The sequence below is a fragment of the Panthera uncia genome, chromosome C2 (assembly GCF_023721935.1).
Source record: "Panthera uncia isolate 11264 chromosome C2, Puncia_PCG_1.0, whole genome shotgun sequence".
Taxonomy (NCBI): domain Eukaryota; kingdom Metazoa; phylum Chordata; class Mammalia; order Carnivora; family Felidae; genus Panthera; species Panthera uncia.
In genome coordinates this window covers 61,143,990-61,163,157 of record NC_064810.1, presented here as the reverse complement: position 1 = coordinate 61,163,157, position 19,168 = coordinate 61,143,990, and the positions used below count along the sequence as shown (strand labels likewise).

General features: G+C 37.5%; 1 protein-coding gene across 3 annotated transcripts in view; it reads left to right on the top strand.

Moving 5' to 3' along the window:
• LSAMP (limbic system associated membrane protein) overlaps positions 1–19,168 on the top strand; it is a 651,110-nt gene that overhangs the window by 323,919 nt on the left and 308,023 nt on the right. For all 3 annotated transcript variants that reach the window (XM_049628208.1, XM_049628207.1, XM_049628206.1), the window contains exon 2: positions 16,476–16,708. In XM_049628208.1, coding sequence (XP_049484165.1) covers positions 16,476–16,708 — 233 coding nt within the window. The remainder of the gene's footprint in view (positions 1–16,475; positions 16,709–19,168) is intronic.

Genomic DNA, 19,168 nt, shown 5'->3' with positions numbered 1-19,168 from the left:
CTGATCTTCTACACTATTTAAAAATGAAGGATTTAGGCAAAAATAATATCATAGAAAGGGTTGATAGCTCATGTAATATTCTTAATGTCTTCTAATCTTACATGTAAAATAATACTTGATATTCCTACATGATGGACAAAGATTGGGTGGACTACATGGGAAAGAAACACAAGCAGGTCTCCTTTGCTTTTTGTTCTTGGCTTGTTGATTTTTTTTTAACATTGCCTCAGGCAAATTTGCATCTGGTATTAGCCTCCCAGAAACAGACTTTACTACACTGTGGAGAATGCTCTCCACTTATTTGTTGCTTGGGGCTAAAAGGCTGAGCTGTTTTGCATTGAATATGTATCTTTTGATCTTGCTTTATTTTCCTCTTGCTATTTTGTTGCTGCTAAGAGCTGATGATTAGGAGAAATCCCTAAGTGAAAACTGCCAAAGGGGTTTGAAATGATGAGATTGGACTCAGTGGACAGTGCTCACAATGAGTTCTGTGGGGGCCACAGGGGCCCTGTGTAGAACTCAGTGATTGGGAAAGAAAATCAGCTTAGGCTCACTTAGAGAAAGCATCTCCTTAATGAACAGTACATTCTTTGCTCTTTTGTGCTCTGATTCTGGCCTCTAAGTGCAGATTTTTCTTAAATTCCTATTTTGTTACCCTCAATCACAGTATTCTGTGATTCAGGTGTTATACAGAGGTAGAATAGTGCACAGGAAATTGTATATTTGAAATTTCCTACATTGTTAGGGAATTTTTTATTGAATGCCCGCAGATTTTTATGTGCTCAAATCATTTCTGAACTGATATACTTAAAGAAATGAGGGACTCTGACTTCCTTAATTTTATACTTTAACAAAGGTATAATTTTAATGTGAAGCATCATGTGACATGCCAGTAGGTCTTGCCTAGAGAAAAGAATGTTCACAAAGATTAAGGGATTCATATTACTTAAGAGCAAAAGTTAAAGACATATAAATAAGCCTTTTTCTTTGATTCATGGTCTCAGTTTGTGAAGAGGATGGCAGAAAATAAATGGAATGAGCGGAAGTGACACATAAAAAATAAACAAAAATGTATGATTTATACCATGTCTATTAAATCACTGTATTCTAGACTCAAGCCAGAATAAATATACTGATTAATACTTAATAATTAGTAGAAAAATATATATATTCCACTTCTGAATAAGGCCATCCACACCACGATTCCTGAAGATTGAATACAAGGTCATATCTTGAGCTATAGTAATTCCTTTAATAGAATTCTTTGGGAGAATACCTTGATTGAGGGTAACAGAACAGGAACTCTAAGAAATCTTTCCTTTGAGGACAATAAAAAGCAAGATATAAATCATTAATAAACATTGTGTTAATGCGTATACTTCTCTCATTCTGTATTTTGGGGAAGTTTTTCATGATCCTCATGACTGTAGACTGCCATCCAGAAAGAAAAGATTATATCATGTAATAATCAGAGAAAAGAAGTGTACAAAATTTACTGATATTAAAGACTGGAGATAGTTTTATCTCGAATATCTAGAGTGTCCAATATTGACTGGAAGCCTCTAGAAAGCCTAAATTCAGTAGCTTCCCAGACAACAAAGTATCAGTGAAGAAAATTTCACTTTATCTACCTCTTTATCGCCCTTCTTGGTTGTTTTCTTGGTTATATTATTATGTTTTTTTAAGTTTATTTATTTATTCTGAGAGAGAGAGAGAAAGAGAGACGATGGGGGTGGGGGGGTGGAGGGGCAGAGAAAGAGGGAAAGAGAAAATCCCAAGCAGGCTCCATACTGTCAGCATGGAGCCTCATGCGGGACTTGAACTCATGAACCTGTGAGATCATGACCTGAGCTGAAATCAACAGTCGTTTGCTTCACTAACTGAGCCACCCAGGCATCATGGTTATATTATTATTTTGAAATAAAAATAATTGCTAATTTCACAGTGAAATATAGTGGGGAATGAAAAATTTTAAAAAGTTTTTGAGATCAAACTGGCCTATTTCACTAGAGATGAACAGTGAAATTATTGGGTATGACTTAGTCACAGACCCTCCATAAGTTCACAAAGATTAGGTTATGTTGCCCTTGGTGTGACATCTAAATATTAATAAAAAATATTAATTTCTATCTATAAATACGAACCTCTAGGGCAGGAGACACCAGTAAGATAATATCAAGGATAGTATTCAAGTCCACTAGACAAGAAAAGGGGCGATGGTGAATTTGAAAACATCTTATGTTTTCACCATACAGCATATATTTAGAAATTCTTTGAGTTAAGTTTCCACTGCATATTGTATTTCTTTTTTAAAAAATTTGTTTTTAAATATATATTAGAGTGCATCATAGATACATCCTTAAAAAGATAGTATCATCTCTTCTAGGCAGAAAGAGACAGAGAAAATGATAGCAACAAGTGAAGGAAAACAAAATGGTTGGGTTAGAAAAGACCAAAGGGTCTTCTCCTGCCACACTCCTCTTTTGAAACCATTGAGAATAGTAAGACTCTTCTACCTTCAAGATTGTATTTGGAAGCAGAAATCTCTAAGAATTTGAAATGAAAAGAGAAACATTCTGACATATTCACTCATCCATTGAACAATTATTAAGAAATTTTGTGTCAGGCATTTTGTGAGGCAATAGAGACCCAAAGATGGAGAAGATATGGTTGTCCTTCATTTTTAAAATAGTGATGAGACAGAAAAAGAATTAAAATGCTAGGGCAATCAAGAAAGCAGCTACAGAATTAGAGCATGCATCACAAGGGAAGGCATACCTGAGATGGATTGTGTAGTAAGTAGGAAATTGCCAAATGAAAGAATAAAGTTCCTAGCAGAGAGGGAGTTGTAATGTCAAGAGAACAAGCTGGAAAGGTAGGTTGCACTGACATAGGTTATACTAATCTATTTGAACTGTGAAAAGTAAAAAGACCAAGTGCATTTAAACAAGAGGATTACATGATCAGCTTCATGTATGTTCTGCATAAAGGATGAATTTTGTAACTGTTAGCGAGGGATGAAATATCGGAAGTCAGAATACCAGTTAGTTACCAGAGGCTATAACGCTAGCTAGAAGCGGTATTGACAACAGATGAGAAGATCCCAAACAATGATAGTGATAGTATGGATGGAGACTAGGAGTCAATCTTTGGGGGGGAAATGTAAAAATATATTTGATGATATAAATTACATGGAGCAGAAGGCAGCAAGGATGGCTCTGTGGCTACTAGTTTGGATTAATAGATGGATTATGATCCTATTAACTGAAACTGGAGGTTTAGAAGGAGGAAAATAATAAGATGGAAGATGAGTTTGGTTCAAAATAAGCTGAATTTAAGGTGCCTTCAGATATCTATGTGGAATAGCTGAGTATGCTGTTTTAGATACCAAAATGATGAAATATAATTAAAGCAAAAACAAACAACAATAAACAACAAATGAAATGTATTAAGACAACTCTGTGAAGCAAGGAGAGAAGAGAAATACAATCCTGGAGGTGAGTGGAGAAAGAGGAGCAGATTATGGATATTAAGAAACGGTAGGAGTTAGGATGACAGACAAGGAAATGAAGAATGAGTGGCATATTGTGTTGAAAGCTATACAGAGATTAAGTAGGACAAATACTTAAAAAATAAATACATGGGATTTGGCTATGAGTGGATTACCAACATCCTTCTAAAAGTGGTCTTAACTGAGCCAGGTGGAGGTGACTTGTCCTTAGGGGAGAGTGGACATTAGTCAATGTAAAATTGACTACTACTATCAACATTATGATTAATAACATAACACTAACATTATGTTGACTGTTAATTAGTCCCTGCCATTCTTGCTGCTACTCAGATCTAGTTCCTGAGCACATATAGAGATTTCAACAGAGTACCTGGTGCCATGTCAATAGATCTTGACCATAAATGGTAGTATAAGTAATCCAGAAGAAATAGAAGAATGATTTCAAAACAATGTCTTATTAATCTTCACTTAGATTTTTAGCTCTTCCTCTCTCTCTCTCTCTCTCTCTCTCTCTTTCTCTCTCTCTCTCTCTCTCTCTTTCCCTGTTGTATCATTTAACAGCCGTATTTTGAGAGTCACTGTGAGAGAAGATGCCTCTTTTGTAATACACTCTCAAAGGTAGAATGCCCTAGGGACAGAGAGGGGTGGGAAAATGAAATACAGATTCTCTCAGGCTGTAGAGATGGTGCTTTTGAATCATGTGACTCTTCCTAGAACTCACTGTGTGACCTTCACCTTGAAATATCTGCGTGTGTCTCTAACTGAGGCTGGCTGTGAAATTTTAGAATTAAATTACGTGGTGGAAGTTGTAGTACCAAAGGTAATGGCCTTTAACTTCCTCTGTCTTCCAGGTCCAGACACCAGTTACTTCCTGTCCCTCCAGCCCCCTCCCAGGTCAGGGCTCTATGTAGTTTGGGGATTTCAGTGTCAGGTACCAATCTCCAGTTGGAGTAGGCTGAGTTCATTACAGTATTTCACAGATGGATTTTCATCTCAAATTCATCAAGTCTTGCCTTCATGCCCATTTTCTCGGTAACTTCTGAAGCTATTTTTAATGACTTGAGCCCTAGTCCCATTCACATCCTGATTGTTATTATGGTCAAGACAGGCCTTCAAGGAAAGGTTTAGGTGAGGGGGGAAAATGATGTGAAGAGAAAGGAGAAAAGCCATAAGAATTGGATATTATACAAGGATGAAGACCTTCTTACATCATTGTCCTTCAAAAGAAAGTCCTGAGGTGGGTGGGGGGTGGGGGGCAAAGTACTTTTGGAGTTAGGACAAAGGAGTCAAGGTGGGGTAGAATGTGGGTGATGGCAAAGCAAATGTTGAAGTCAGAAAAAGCCCAATGATTATAATTCTCCATGTGAGAACTGTCCGTGTGATTTATAAGCATTCATCAGTGATCTATTGGCTTCTTGTCAGTGGGGGGAGGGGACTACTATATTTCCTTCAGCTAAGATGGATCTGTTTGATAATATGTGCTCCTTCAATTTGCAGCTACCAGAAGCCCCTATTTCACATCTGTATCCACAAAGGACATTTAAAAAAATAGACTTCTTTTGCTCTTTATTTTCATCTGCCTTAATTTCTTTTACCTCTACCCATAAAGACAAACTAGACAGCAGAGCCCTTTTCTTAACCCACTGAGCCACCCAGGTGCCCCTGCAGAGCCCTTTTCTAATGGTAGCTCTGATAGACAGTCCCAATACTTACATATTTACTTATGTACTTACTGTGTGTTAACTCTGTTATATCATACATGCTGTATTTATTAATTGCCATGTCTTAGAGGGCATAATTTGATCCAAATTATATCTAAATGCATGTAATGAGGAATTGTATTATAACGTGGTTCTGCTCCAGTGATAACATTTACATAATGCTGTGTATGATAAGACTATAAAGTAAGGGGCTGGGTTTTCAAGTAAGACTTATGGAAAATAGTCTCCTGACTTTACAGCCATGTCTCATGCAATAGAATATTCATCCTAACTGCATTATAATTTATTATGAGCACTTCTATTTCCCTCTACTGCTAGAACGAGATAAAGAGTAAACTCTGCAAACTATAGAGCACATTTTTTACTTCTAGAAGTTAGCATACATTTGATATTTACTTTGTAATGATTCAGAAGGTAACAAAATTTTCTTTAATTAGCTGTGCAATTGTTTTTAATTGCATAGCGAGTAAAAATTTTAGCTATAATTCTGAGCCAGGATTCTCAGACTAATTTTATTCTTTCAAAGGTATACCTAAAGGTAGCTTTATTTTCCCCTTCTAAATGAGAGGGGTTTTTCAGAAATAACAGAGACGCATAGCAAGAATCCAAACAAAAGCAAAATTTAAGATTGCTTCTCATCCTCACTCAACCAAGTGGTGAGGAAAGAGGAGAATCTGTAGTTTAAAAGAGAGGAACGAGTTATAGATGCGTGGACTTCAGCTAGAGGATAATTGCCAGTCACATACTGAGAAGAAGAAAAGATAAACCTTGTTCTTGCAACCTGAGGGTTTATAAAGCGTAGACAGTGACTCATCCAGTCCAAGAGGAACCCCAATTCTGCCAAGCAGATTGTAGTAGATCACAATGTACAGCATGGACCAGTTGTTATCCTCTGTCCAGGCTGCCCTCGGCTCTAACTGGATCTGATAGAAAGTGCTGAGACATTTAAGACCTAAGCTGCCTGTGCACAGGTGTTCCAAAAAACAAAAACAAAAACAAAACAAAACAAAAACCTTACAAGTGTTCACAGATGGCATTAGTACCTCGATTTACACTGTTGTACCATAATAATACTGCATCATCTTGCTTTCAATTTAACACCTGTGGGTTTTAGGGGACCAACTACTGACTAGAGAGACCAGAGGGGTGTCAGATGCAAGAGAATCCAGGCCTGTAAAAGGAGTTTGCCCCAGAAATACCTGTTAATAAGCAAGGAATTGGATTAAACCGTTTCTGGAGGTTGCTGGATTTCACCTAACAATGGGATTTATACAGAATGAAATGCCCAAAATTCAAATTATGAAATGTGATGGGGAAAAGGTTTTACTAGGCTCTCCCAAAGCTTACTGGGTATTCTAAATACTTTAGTCCGTTTAATAATCACAGTTGTATGAGAAGATAGTCCTTATCCTTGTTTTACTGAAGAAACATATGGAAGCTCTTTGTTAATAGTGAACCCTTTCAGGGCCAGACACTGCTCTGTATATTTAAAATTCACGCATTTAAACATTACAACTACCCATTGAAGTAGAAAATTTTATAGTCTTCACCATACAGATGAAGAAACTCAGGCACAGAGAAGGTCAGCAAATATCCTGAGAGTACAGACCAAGGATCTGATGGAGCTAGAGTGAATGCAGAGCAGGAAGCTGACTCTAGCTCCTCAGCCTGAACCCGTAAATATGCCCAGTGCTGCCTTTCCTCCACTAGGTAACTTGCAGAAGCTGCTAAACTATGGAACCCATGACTTTTCCATTTCACTACTGACAAGGAAATGGAGAATCTTGAATTATGGTGCAATTAAGAAAATCATGATTTATTTTCTAAACCAATGGAGACTCTGGAAAGAACCTAGAAGAGTTATTTTCAACCACTTATAAACGTTCCTGGGATTGATCCTAGCTGTGACTGAGATAGAACTCAGTTCTTCCCTGGTCTTAGCCTCAATTCTGACCACTTTTTAAAATTTCTATCTTCTGGGACACCTGGGTGGCTCAGTTGGTTGAGCGTCCAACTTTGGCTCAGGTCATGATCTCACAGCTCATGAGTTCAAGCCCTGAGTCGGACTCTGTGCTGACAGCTCAGAGCCTGGAGCCTCCTTCGGATTCTGTGTCTCCCTCTCTCTCTCTCTGCCCCTAACCCATTCTCATTCTGTCTCTGTCTCTCTCAAAAATAAAGAAACGTTATTTTTTTTTCTTAATTTCTATCTTACTGTTTTCCATTCATTTCTTCTGTGTGAATGGAGAGATGACACAATTGATGTGAAAACAAGAGGAACACAGACTGTCTTAGAATTGACAGTTTGCTGAGATAGACTCAGAACTTAATTTGGTGGTTGATTTCTGCTCTTTCTCTACTTGCTTTCCTCACCTGTACCACCTGCATGGATATGGGTTAATGCTTCTTAAAGAAAATGAACCTGAAGATATAGCAATACATGTATAATATATTTATGCTTATCTAAGGATGCATGTATGACTGGACAAGTGCTCACTACTGATAGTAAGAGATAAAAAACATGTCTAGGGAGGACTTTTCATTGCTTTAGAAATGACAGACTGTCCTGGCTTTATGATTTGCCATTGTGGATTCTTTTTTGCTCTTATAGGTGATGAATCATTCTAGTAGATAATAACCCAAACACAGAGAGGGTGCTTTGTCAACATAGCAAATGCAAATAACTGGTGCAAATTGAATATTTAAAGAATTACATTGTTGATCAGAAAGTCTGGGTAATAATATATTTAGTGGGTGTCATCAGACTCTCTGAAGAGAGAAACTTTTTGAATGGTCTAGGGAAATCGATGGTTTTCCTTTATAGCCACTGCTATGTATAACTATTTTCTTCTTATCTACCATACTCTCATCATGATAGAATATGAATATGACCATAGAAATTATTTTATATCTTATAAAAGATGTAAATCATGTACATCATGATTTATGTACATCCACGTACATCACTTCATTTTATTCATGGAACTACCCTAAGAGTAGTTCTAGGGGGTTGGGTCAAGTATCATTAGCTTTATTTTACTTATGGAAAACTAAGACACAAAAAGGGTAGATGAATTACCTGTGTTCTGAAAGTGAGAACTAAAATCAGTTATCCTGCAGGAACTAAACAGTATACCTTTTACCCTAACATTCCAACAGAAGTGTAAAGATTCCTAAATCGTCATGACAGTAATAGATTCACTTGAATCTGGTTCCTGTGGTTTGCTGCCTCTCTGTTCTCACCCACTCTGGAATATATGTTGCTACTTGTCTGTGTGTGTTCATATGCATGGGTGCATGCAGGCACTTGTACATGAATGTGTGCAAAGCAGCTAGGGTGAGGAGAGATTATCATACCATGTAGATACTCTGTTGGTGATAACTGACTAAAATTCAGTAGGAATCTAGAAGAATAAATTATTATCAAACTAAGATCAGTTTCTGGTCCAAGAGGATCAAAACTAAGGGAGCATATATGCATAAGAACAAGAGAATGAGGGGTGCCTGGGTGGCTCAGTCAGTTAAGCGTCCGACTTCGGCTAAGGTCATGATCTTGCAGTTTGTGGGTTCAATCCCCACGTTGGGCTCTGTGCTGACTGCATGGAGCCTGAAGCCTGCTTCAGATTCTGTGTCTCCTCTCTCTCTACCCCTCTCTCACTCATGGTCTGCCTCTCTTTGTCTCTTTCTCAAAAATAAATAAACATTTTTTAAAAATGAACAAGAGATTGAGGCCAAGAGCGTAGGCAGGGTTAAAAGCCAGAAATCAAGTCTAGAAGGAGGTAGAGATGGAGCAAGGCAGCGAAAGAGCTGAAGCTACTTGTTACAGACAAGACTAGCAAGTACACATAAGGGTCAGCAATGAATCCCCACAATAATCTTAATTTCTGAGTTTAATCTCAGAACATGGTAATGAAGCAGAGATGACCCAAAATGGTTAATAATTTAAAAATATTTAAATTTGGGGCGCCTGGGTGGCTCAGTCGGTTGAGCGGCCGACTTCGGCTCAGGTCATGATCTCACGGTCCGTGAGTTCGAGCCCCGCGTCGGACTCTGTGCTGACTGCTCAGAGCCTGGAGCCTGTTTCGGATTCTGTGTCTCTCTCTCTCTCTCTGACCCTTCCCCGTTCATGCTCTGTCTCTGTCTGTCTCAAAAATAAATAAACGTTAAAAAATTTTTTAAAAATAAATAAATAAATAAATAATAAAAAATAAAAATATTTAAATTTATTAACTAATTTGGCATATATTGTTTTTAATGTGTTTGCATAGTGTTCCTGGAATTCCTTATACTTAAAATAATATGATAAAGTCAGACTAAGAATTTCTGACTCCAGAGAGCCTACATTATTCCATCCTTTGCAATTCTTGATTTCACACACTAATGCTGGGAATGGACAACTTTAGGTCTTATTCCAAGAATATTTCCTTCTACATTTCATGATAGTGTGGTGGATTCAGTAAGGATTTTGTTTGTAGGGTTAAGTTTACACAGCAAACAGCATCAAAATAAAGGGCCAGCACATTGTTGAATACTTCTTTCCCATCCACATCTTGAGTCATTACATGTCTTACATGTCATGTAAGGGAGAGTCACAAATGTGAAAAATAATAAAAGTTAATTAAAAAGTAGCTTTCCAATTAAGAAAGGTTAATAATTTCCTTAAATCTCAAATTGCCCCAATTGAGTTGATTCTTCCTTATCTGTTCTGGATGTTACAGACCCATTTATGTAGAGAAAAAAAGAAAAAGACTAAGGTTAAATGATTTCTCCAGCATTAAATTAGGAAGCAACCAGGTTATAGCTTCCCCATTCACCATCATTTGTGTACAGATCTTCCTTGACTCATGGTGTGGTTACCTCCCAGTAAACCCAACATAAGTTGAAAATATCTTAAATCAAAAGTGCCTCACCTACCGTACATCTTACCTAGCCTATCCTACTTTAAGTGTACTCAAAACACTCACATTAGCCTACAGTTGGGCAAATTCACCTAACACAATGCCTATTTTATAATAAAGTATTAATGTCTTATATAATATATTGAATGCTGTACCAAAAATGAAAAACAGAATGGTTGTCAGCATATCGGTTGTCCACCCTCGTGATGGCATGGCTGATTAGGAGCTACAGCTCACTGCCACTGCCCTGCATCTTGAGGAAGTAACTGACCATATATCAGTAGCTGGGGATAAGATTTATATTCAATATTCAAAGTATGATTTCTACTAAAAGTGTATTGCTTTCACACTGTTGTAAAGTCGAGAAATTTTAAGTCAAAGCATTGTAATCTGGGGACTGTCTGTGCAAGATTATCTTGATGTATAATTATGGTACTAAAGTAACACAGTGGGGTGCCTGGGTGGCTCAGTCGGTTGAGCGCCCGACCTCGGCTCAGGTCATGATCTCGCAGTTCGTGAGTTCGAGCCCCGCATCGGGCTCTGTACTGACAGCCCAGAGCCTGGATCCTGCTTCAGATTCTGTGTCTCCCTCTCTCTCTGCCCCTTCCCCACTCATGCCCTGTCTCTCTCTGTCTCTCAAAAATGAATAAACGTTAAAAAATATATATAAAGTAACACAGCAAAGGGGCATGTTTCATTTACTACTAACTTATAACCACAGCATGACTAGACTTCATTGTGGTGTTTCTGTCATGAGCATGACTTACGATTCAGGGACTTTGCTGGTGGCAGTTAAGTGTCTATAAATTAAGATGCATATGCTTATGAAAAAAACACCATTACACTGTAGACGTTTGCCATATGCTACCAGATATTTAAACCAAGAGACAGTGGTCTAACTCAGGGTTTGTCAGCTTCAGGCCTGTAGACATTTGGGGTATCTTTATTGTGGAGGTTGTCCTTTATCTTGGAGGATCTTTAGCAGCATCCTTAGCCTCTACCCACTCAATGCCACTAGCAACCTCCCCACTTCAGGTTGTGACAACCAAAAAATGTCTCCAGATTATTTCCAAATATCATCTGCAAGCACGATTTACCCCCACTTGAGAACCACTAATCTCACTATTCTTTCTTAATTTTTAAAATAAATCTCTTACCTATCCAGTTCCACTGCCCTGATCCTTACAATTAAGTATGAGGATCAATAACTGGTAAAAGATTGAGAAAATGTTCTCACTTGTGATCAACGGATAAATACAAGATTATATTCTTCAGAAAGAAAGAAAGGAACGTTTGGATAAATTCTAATGGTAAATTGGTACATTTTTAGCAGTAATGTTTGTTAAATATGAATAGATGTGCCTAGAGGCAATTGAACAGGCTTAAAATCTGGTAGATCTGTATCACTTATATCATGGATATACTGTCAGTAAATATGCTATTAAGAAATCTATTGCTACAGATTGAATTTAGCATTTCTTTTCTGCCTCCAATTATAGTCATCGTTTTAGAAGCAGGCTTATACAGTATGAGTAGAGCTGTCGATGTACCTGTTTGTATAAATGTACATAATATGCTTGGTATAAAGTGTTTGCAGAGATCCGATGCTTGAGATTTTTATGGGTGCATTGATTTTTTGTGACAGTTTTATGGCTGCAGATACACGGAACGAGGAACATAAAAATGTGTTTGTTTGCCCTTCCTGTAATTTTTTCAAAGCTGATTTAAAAAACAAAAATCACAGGCCCATAGGTAAGGTAAGTAACCCACGTGATATTTGCAGATTCATGGTTAAAGTGGGCAAGCCAGTAAACATTTATCTACTGCTTTATGTTTCTTTTTACTTTTTCACATGTGACATAGAGTATGTAATTCCCAGGGATGATGTTTCTTCATAATGGAAACAATGAGCATACACGTTTCTGTCCTTCACTTTTATGTTAATACCACACTCAATAATTCTCTGTAAATTTACCATTGGATCTGATACTTTAAAAAAAAAATATTTTGAGAGGGGTGGGAGAGAGAAAGAGACAGAGAGAGAGAGAGAATTCCTAGCAGGCTCCACGCGTTCAGTGCAGAGCTCATTGCAAAACTCAATTCCACAAACTGTGAGGTCATGATCTGATCTGAAATCAAGAGTCTGACACAACTGAGTCTGACGGACTGAGCCACTCAGGCACCCCCTGTATCTGATACTTTTAATTATTTCTTAAGAAATGTTAAAATAATTGCCCATTCATCTGCACTTCTTAGGTAATACATATTTGATACTTGTTAAGTACCAGTTTGTTAAATTCAGTTTATTTATTCTACATTTCAGTGAGCGCCTACTGTGCACATGGTGGGTGTATGCTGTTAGGTCCCTTGAGAGCTCCATAGGTGAATTCAGGAGGGTCACTGTCATTAATAAGCATACAAGGAAAGATAAATACAAATAATTCTAATGCAATGTGGAGTACAGTGAGGTCATAAGGAGAGCCAAATAAAAGGATGGGATACTAATAATAGAAGATTTCCTAGAGAGTTGTATTATATCCCCACGTTCTCAGTTGCCTGCCAAAAAAATCCCACCTGAAGTGGAGGGACATTCTCTGCCCCTCTCTTCTTGGCACCAACACCCACTCTTTTAAAGGAGCAGTCCTTTCTAAATCCTGGAATGATTTGCAGCATTGTAAACTCCTGGAAGAAACACTCTATTAAATCTAAACAATACATAACACGTATAGATTTTTAAAATACATCTCTTCACACGTTTCCAGCTGTAGCCATGGCTGATTTTGAAGATAAAGTCATTAAGTATCCATTTCTGAACTAGATTATCTGGTATTGAAGCAGCATTCTAGGTGGGGCGGGGTGGGGGGGGTAACTCATTATTATGTCATAATGGCATGGCATGAGAATTCTCATTTACTCTAGAGGAATGCCTAATGCACAGCTAAGCCAACTCACTTCCTATATGGGAGCACATGATGCTTTCTGGCCAGTCAGTGCATGCTGGGAACGTGGGTCTGCATTAAATTGGCATTTAACCATTTTTGAATAACTAGGTGCTCTGTGACTACTGTGTGTCACTAGTTATTTTCACTGAACAAAGATAAGTTCTACATGTTGAGATTATTTTTACTTTTTCAGTCTTTTCCTCTTGTGCACTTCTAATGGTTTGAAATAGTTACCACCTTAAATCAAAATATTAAAATTCTGAAAAGTTAAATTGGTTCTGAAACTATTATGTTTGCCGTTTTTCAGTATGAAAGTTTTGTAATGTTGTAAAAAGATTATTTTCTACTTTAGAGAGTCAATATATTTACTTTGAAACCACTGGCTACATTAAAAAAAAAACCTTAAATATCTGGAGGAGTCGTTTACCTTTTAAAAATACTACATTGTTGGGAAACCTGACTGGCTCAGGGAATGGAGCATATGACTCTTGCTTGACCTCAGGGTTGTGAGTTCAAGCTCCCCATTGGGTGTGGAGCTTACATAAAATAAAAATTAAAAACAAATACTACATAACCAAAATGTACATTAGTATCTTGGGTAACCATACTAAGTTAGTAAAAAGTGTGAGTGTATATATGTGTGTATATATACATATATGTGTGTGTGTTTATTTGTAAGTAAAAGGTAAATTTTAAAAACAAATGTAAGAAGAAACATAATGTAAAAATAAGACGTTATATAGATTGTCATAGCAAATTTTCATATAATGTACTGTTTTGGTAGATGCACTTTTATGGGTCTGGCAATTTTGCTGAAATAGTCAATTACTTCTTTAGGTAAGATAGATCTGAACATTGTCAGAGAATAGTTTGGAATAATGATCTATGTGATAATTTTAACTTTCCCATGGATAAAAATTGCTAAAATGTCCAGAGGACCCTAAACACCTGACTTAGAAACTCTACCTTGTGCTCATAAGGAAATTTGTCCAATTCATTTGTGGATGCCGTAGGGTTTGGGAGAGGGAAGTGTAAAAGAGGTAATCGTCTGTCCTCCTCCCTGTGCGTGTAATGCTGTCACTTTAACAAGAGGCATTTATCAATACCTAAGATTACATAACATAAATTTTTGGAAGCACCTAAATGAATAGGGCAAAATATCTATCTTTAATTGATTTGTAGGCCATATCTATGTAAAATATGTTGTATCGTCTTTTTTTTCCAAATTGAACATATTAGGGCCATATTTGGGGCTAGACATTATTCAGAGTACCTCCCTATGATGTAGCATATCTGTTTCCTGGTGTGTTGAGCTGCCTAGATGAGAAAAGTGCAAGGAGGTACATGATAAAGGTTTAAAATGCATTTACAGAGGTCAATTTCCATTCTTCTCAGTAGGAAAGAAGAACACAGTAAATCCATATCAATAACTTCATTTATGATATAGAAATGCAGCAAAGCAGCCTATTAACTCATAAATGATTCTCATTTAAGAAGTGCCACAAATACCATGAAGGACAGAGAAATGATGACACAAAATAGTAGAACAGGAAAAGTACAATCAGGTCTGGAAAGAAGCATCAAGCATCCATGAAGTTAGCTTTGTACTCCATCATGGAGAAATTCTAAATTATCAAGCACTTATAATTAATCCCAACAATATCTTCATGGCAGAGACCCATATTGGGTAACAGAGATACCAAATGATGATTTCATCTACTTATGTTTATGAAAATAAATAAATGCAGAAGAAAAGAGACACCTGCATATCATGGAATTCAAGTCATTAAATAAAATTCTCGTGTTAAATAAAATATTAAGTTCACTTAAAAATGATGGGATAAGGGGGTCTTTTGAACGATAGGTGAGGTATTTTAAAAGGATTCAGCATTTCTGCTTTTAAGCAAGATGGGTTGGCCTCTGTATAGGTACTGTAGACAGCCTGTAGATAAGGCATTAATTTCCTATCTATGCATAGGTACAGAATCTCTACAACTGGCTTTTTTGACCTAAGAGAAAACCTGGATTGGGCTCAGCTCAGAAAATAAAGAACATGGTATTTTAATTGTTCTGCTGTCATGCTCCTGGCTTCTTCTCTATCCCTCATGCCTCAGAGTGCTGAGCAGATGGCTCTACAGTTGTGAACAGGGTCTGGGACAATCTCCCTGTGGGGCAGACATAAATCTTGCCAAAGGGATACAGAGAGAAGATTGTTGCTCAATTTTTCCATTTCCTGATTCTTGCTGAAATTGAAGGGGAAAACTATATTCCCCATGAAGCATTTTTTAAAATTTTTTTTAATGTTTATTTATTTTTGAGAGAGAGAAAGAGAGAGACAAAGACAGAGTGTGAGCTGGGGAAGGGTCAGAGAGAGGGAGACACAGAATCCGAAGTGGGCTTCAGGCTCTGAGCTGTCAGCACAGAGCCCGACTTGGGGCTCCAACTCACAAGCCACGAGATCATGACCTGGGGTGAAATCAGACGCCCAACCAACTGAGCCACCCAGGTGCCCCTCCCCATGAAGCATTTACCCCTTCTCAATGGAGAATCCATTGATTCTCCAGATTCTTTGCCTCTTTCTCGAAAGTTTCAGAAAGAGATCCTGTTAGGCTTTTAAAAATAAGTATTTATTAAAATAAACATTTTTTCCCCTTCATCTTTCATAGAATAGGAACCATGGAACTGGTTTATTCATCTCCCATAAAATATTGAACTCATTCTGATGTGTCGGAAATGCTGGTAGCAAGCTGTTTTGCCAGCAGACAACCTGCTGCCCTCAGCAGCTGGAACCAGACATAGGCAAGAAGATGCTAGCTTTGATTTCCCTGACACAATACCTTTCTTCTTACCTTTGGACCTGTTCACACACTTCTCACTCCTGGGAGAGGGCATTCCAAACCTGTAAGAATCCAAAGCAAATTCTGAAATCTAGTCTAATTTCTATAGCAGTGAGGCATGATTTAAATCTACCATCACACTCTTGTGGAAATTTAGGAAATACTTATGAAAGAATTCATACAATTCAAAACTCAGGAAATGTGCCACATTATCACTTGTCAAAATCTCAGTTACTAAAACAGATGGAGTTTTGCGTGAATGACCTTCTCCTAGACAAGAAGAAGAAAATCCAGTGGGAAGTCAATACCTATCTAAATTTATTTGCCTGCATTTTTCATACTGATTGTTTATGGCTAAACTGAGTCTAATATAATTACATCCATCCACTGAATGGTAGATAGATCTCAGGATAAATAGTGACAATACATAGGACTCTAAGAAATGGCATGGCAATAATTCATCCTGTATATAATTATTGTTCTTCATTGGTCTTATTGAAGGCAATGTGGAGAATGAATGCAGATGCAGGTATGGCTAAGTTTCTAATGTTGTTATTCTGCTCTACCAGGTGCGTTGTAGAAGACAAGAACTCAAAGGTGGCCTGGTTGAACCGTTCTGGCATCATTTTTGCTGGGCATGACAAATGGTCTCTGGACCCTCGGGTTGAGCTGGAGAAACGCCATTCTCTGGAATACAGCCTCCGAATCCAGAAGGTGGATGTCTATGATGAGGGCTCCTATACTTGCTCGGTTCAGACACAGCATGAGCCCAAGACCTCCCAAGTTTACTTGATCGTGCAAGGTAAGAAAAGGTGGGATAGGTAGGTGGTAAGGGAGAGGTGAGAGAAAAAAATTAACATGATGTATAAAATATTTGCAAAACCCTTTCTGAAAAAACCTTTCACATGCAATTTTGTGTTTAAGTATCTATTTTTTCTCTAAAAGGATAGACTTAAAATGAAAGGACTAAGGAGAAAGAGGAATCTTGCCACTGTGAGCCAGTACTCTTGGTAAGAATATTTTCTTCTAGCCCTGAGTATAAAAACACATAGCAAAGGCTATGGCTGTTGAAATAATTTGGAACAAAGTAACAAGAACACAGACAATGCTTAGAACCATGTGAAGTCCACTTCATCAACTTTTAGGTACTGGATGACTCTTGCTGAAGGCTTGGTTTTTATCTTCAGCATAAAGAATATTACTAATTATCTGTTCTTGTGATAGTAAGTATAATTTGGAAATAAAAATTTTCAGGGGCCTGATATCCTCTCAGCTGGCCAGCTTTCTTTGTAGTTTATATCTCCATTTAATGGTAAGTTATTTGTGAGCAAATCTAATGACAAGGATTTGCAAAGTTATTGGGGACAATCTGCTTCTAGACTGGGGTTCCTAAGGGCACATCTGAGTCATGGTTTTATAGGACAAAAACTGTAAGTGGCATACACATGCCCCCAAGCTATAGCTCTCATGGGTCCCTTTCTCATAATTGCAGAATGAGAACAAAGCTGATCAGCTGCACAGTTTTATTGCAAGCAAAGTCAAACCACTAGCAGTTCCAATCCATCTATCAGAAAAGATCTAAGCACTAACAAATATTAGGGCTGTGTTCATGTATTCTTGATTTACAATTTTATGTAAATTTAATGCAAATTAGGCATGGCCCTAGGGCTCCTGTCAGGATTCCAGTGCAGTCAGTGGTGTGGGAAAGTTTGACTGTAGCTTCTATTAATGTGTTATGGAATTGATTATTGCAGCGTTTAAATTATTGCTCTCCCAACTCCTCTGATTAATAGATTGAAACTGGAGTAAAATACATCAGAGACTGCCTGGTCCAGAGGTGGTTTAGTCATGTGACCTCTATCTTGGTCCATTTGCGATGGCTGACAGCTTCATTTTATTGCTTGTAAAAAACATGTCTATGGACTTGCAAATTTCCTATCATAGTCAAAGCATAGAATGTTTTCCTCGTGGTTTGGTACAGAGTGCTCGAGCTCCATAACATGGTACATCAGGGCTTGGATCTCAGGCAGCCCATTTAAACGTGTAAACATAACCAGAGATGTGTAAATACGTAAATGGGTTAATTTACCAGCTCCCTCAAAACCACAAGCACACATATATTCTCTCTCTGTATCTCTCTGTCTCTGTCTTTCTGACTCTTTCTCTCATGCACACACACACACCTGCCTCAAAATAAAAATAGTTCTACCATATGCAATGGCAGAGGAAGCCTAGAAACCTAGTTTTATGGCCAGCTCCATATTACATTATGAGATTCCTACACAATTTTAATACCTTTATAGCCTTTAATGTCATTGGAAAGCCCTAGACACCACAACTGGAAAATGTGTATGTGTATTATACTAAGTAAAATTGGGCAATTTGAGTATTATATTCCTTGGATTCTAGGTGAGGAAACAGAATTTCCTTAAATTTAAGTTACTTGCTCCAGGTCACATAGAGAATTCAGGGAGTAAGTTGGAGCCAAGCAGGCCAGGAATCAAATCTGAAGCACTTTCTACTGGAAGGGAATTTTTTTGATAGCTTTAAGAACTAATAGATTTATGTTTAAATCAGCTGTTAGCACCAAATGCCCCATGTCCTTCCCCCCCCCCATTTTTTTCTTACTTATCTGCATACATTTTAGTTATGAACTAAATGTGCTAATCCTGAGAGGGTTAGAGGTGCAGCATAAGTGAAATTAACTTAAATTATCTTAATATTAAGTGATGGAAAAGAATCTACTAAGTGCCATGTACTTTTATTCTGTTGTGTAGGAGAAATTTTTGTCTACCCTTTACCATTCTTCTAATGGTCTAAGAATTAAATTGACATGAAATAGATTAACAGAAAAAATAAAATTTAATTTCATATGTATGGGAAATCCACATAAACATGAGAGTACAAAGACAGCCAGGTAAAATGAGTATATATATATATATATATATATATATATATCCCAGAACTAAAGAGAATGGGCTGCTGGACTGAGAAGAAAATGGAAGGAAAGCAATTCACAGGAAAATGAAAAAGAGTCAATGTTTGGTAGCAAATATTACTGGGCCATTCAGAAACAATGGGACATAGAGAGGTCGTTGATCAACAGTGCTTACAAGGTTCCTCCTTATTGACCACACCTAGTTCATATTATACTGTAGTTATTTATGGTGATAGCTCTCTTGCTGGAGCAGATTCTCCACCTAATTTTTTTTAAGCAATTAGGGAGAAGGTCAACATTTCTTCCCAAGTCTTTAGGTCTGGA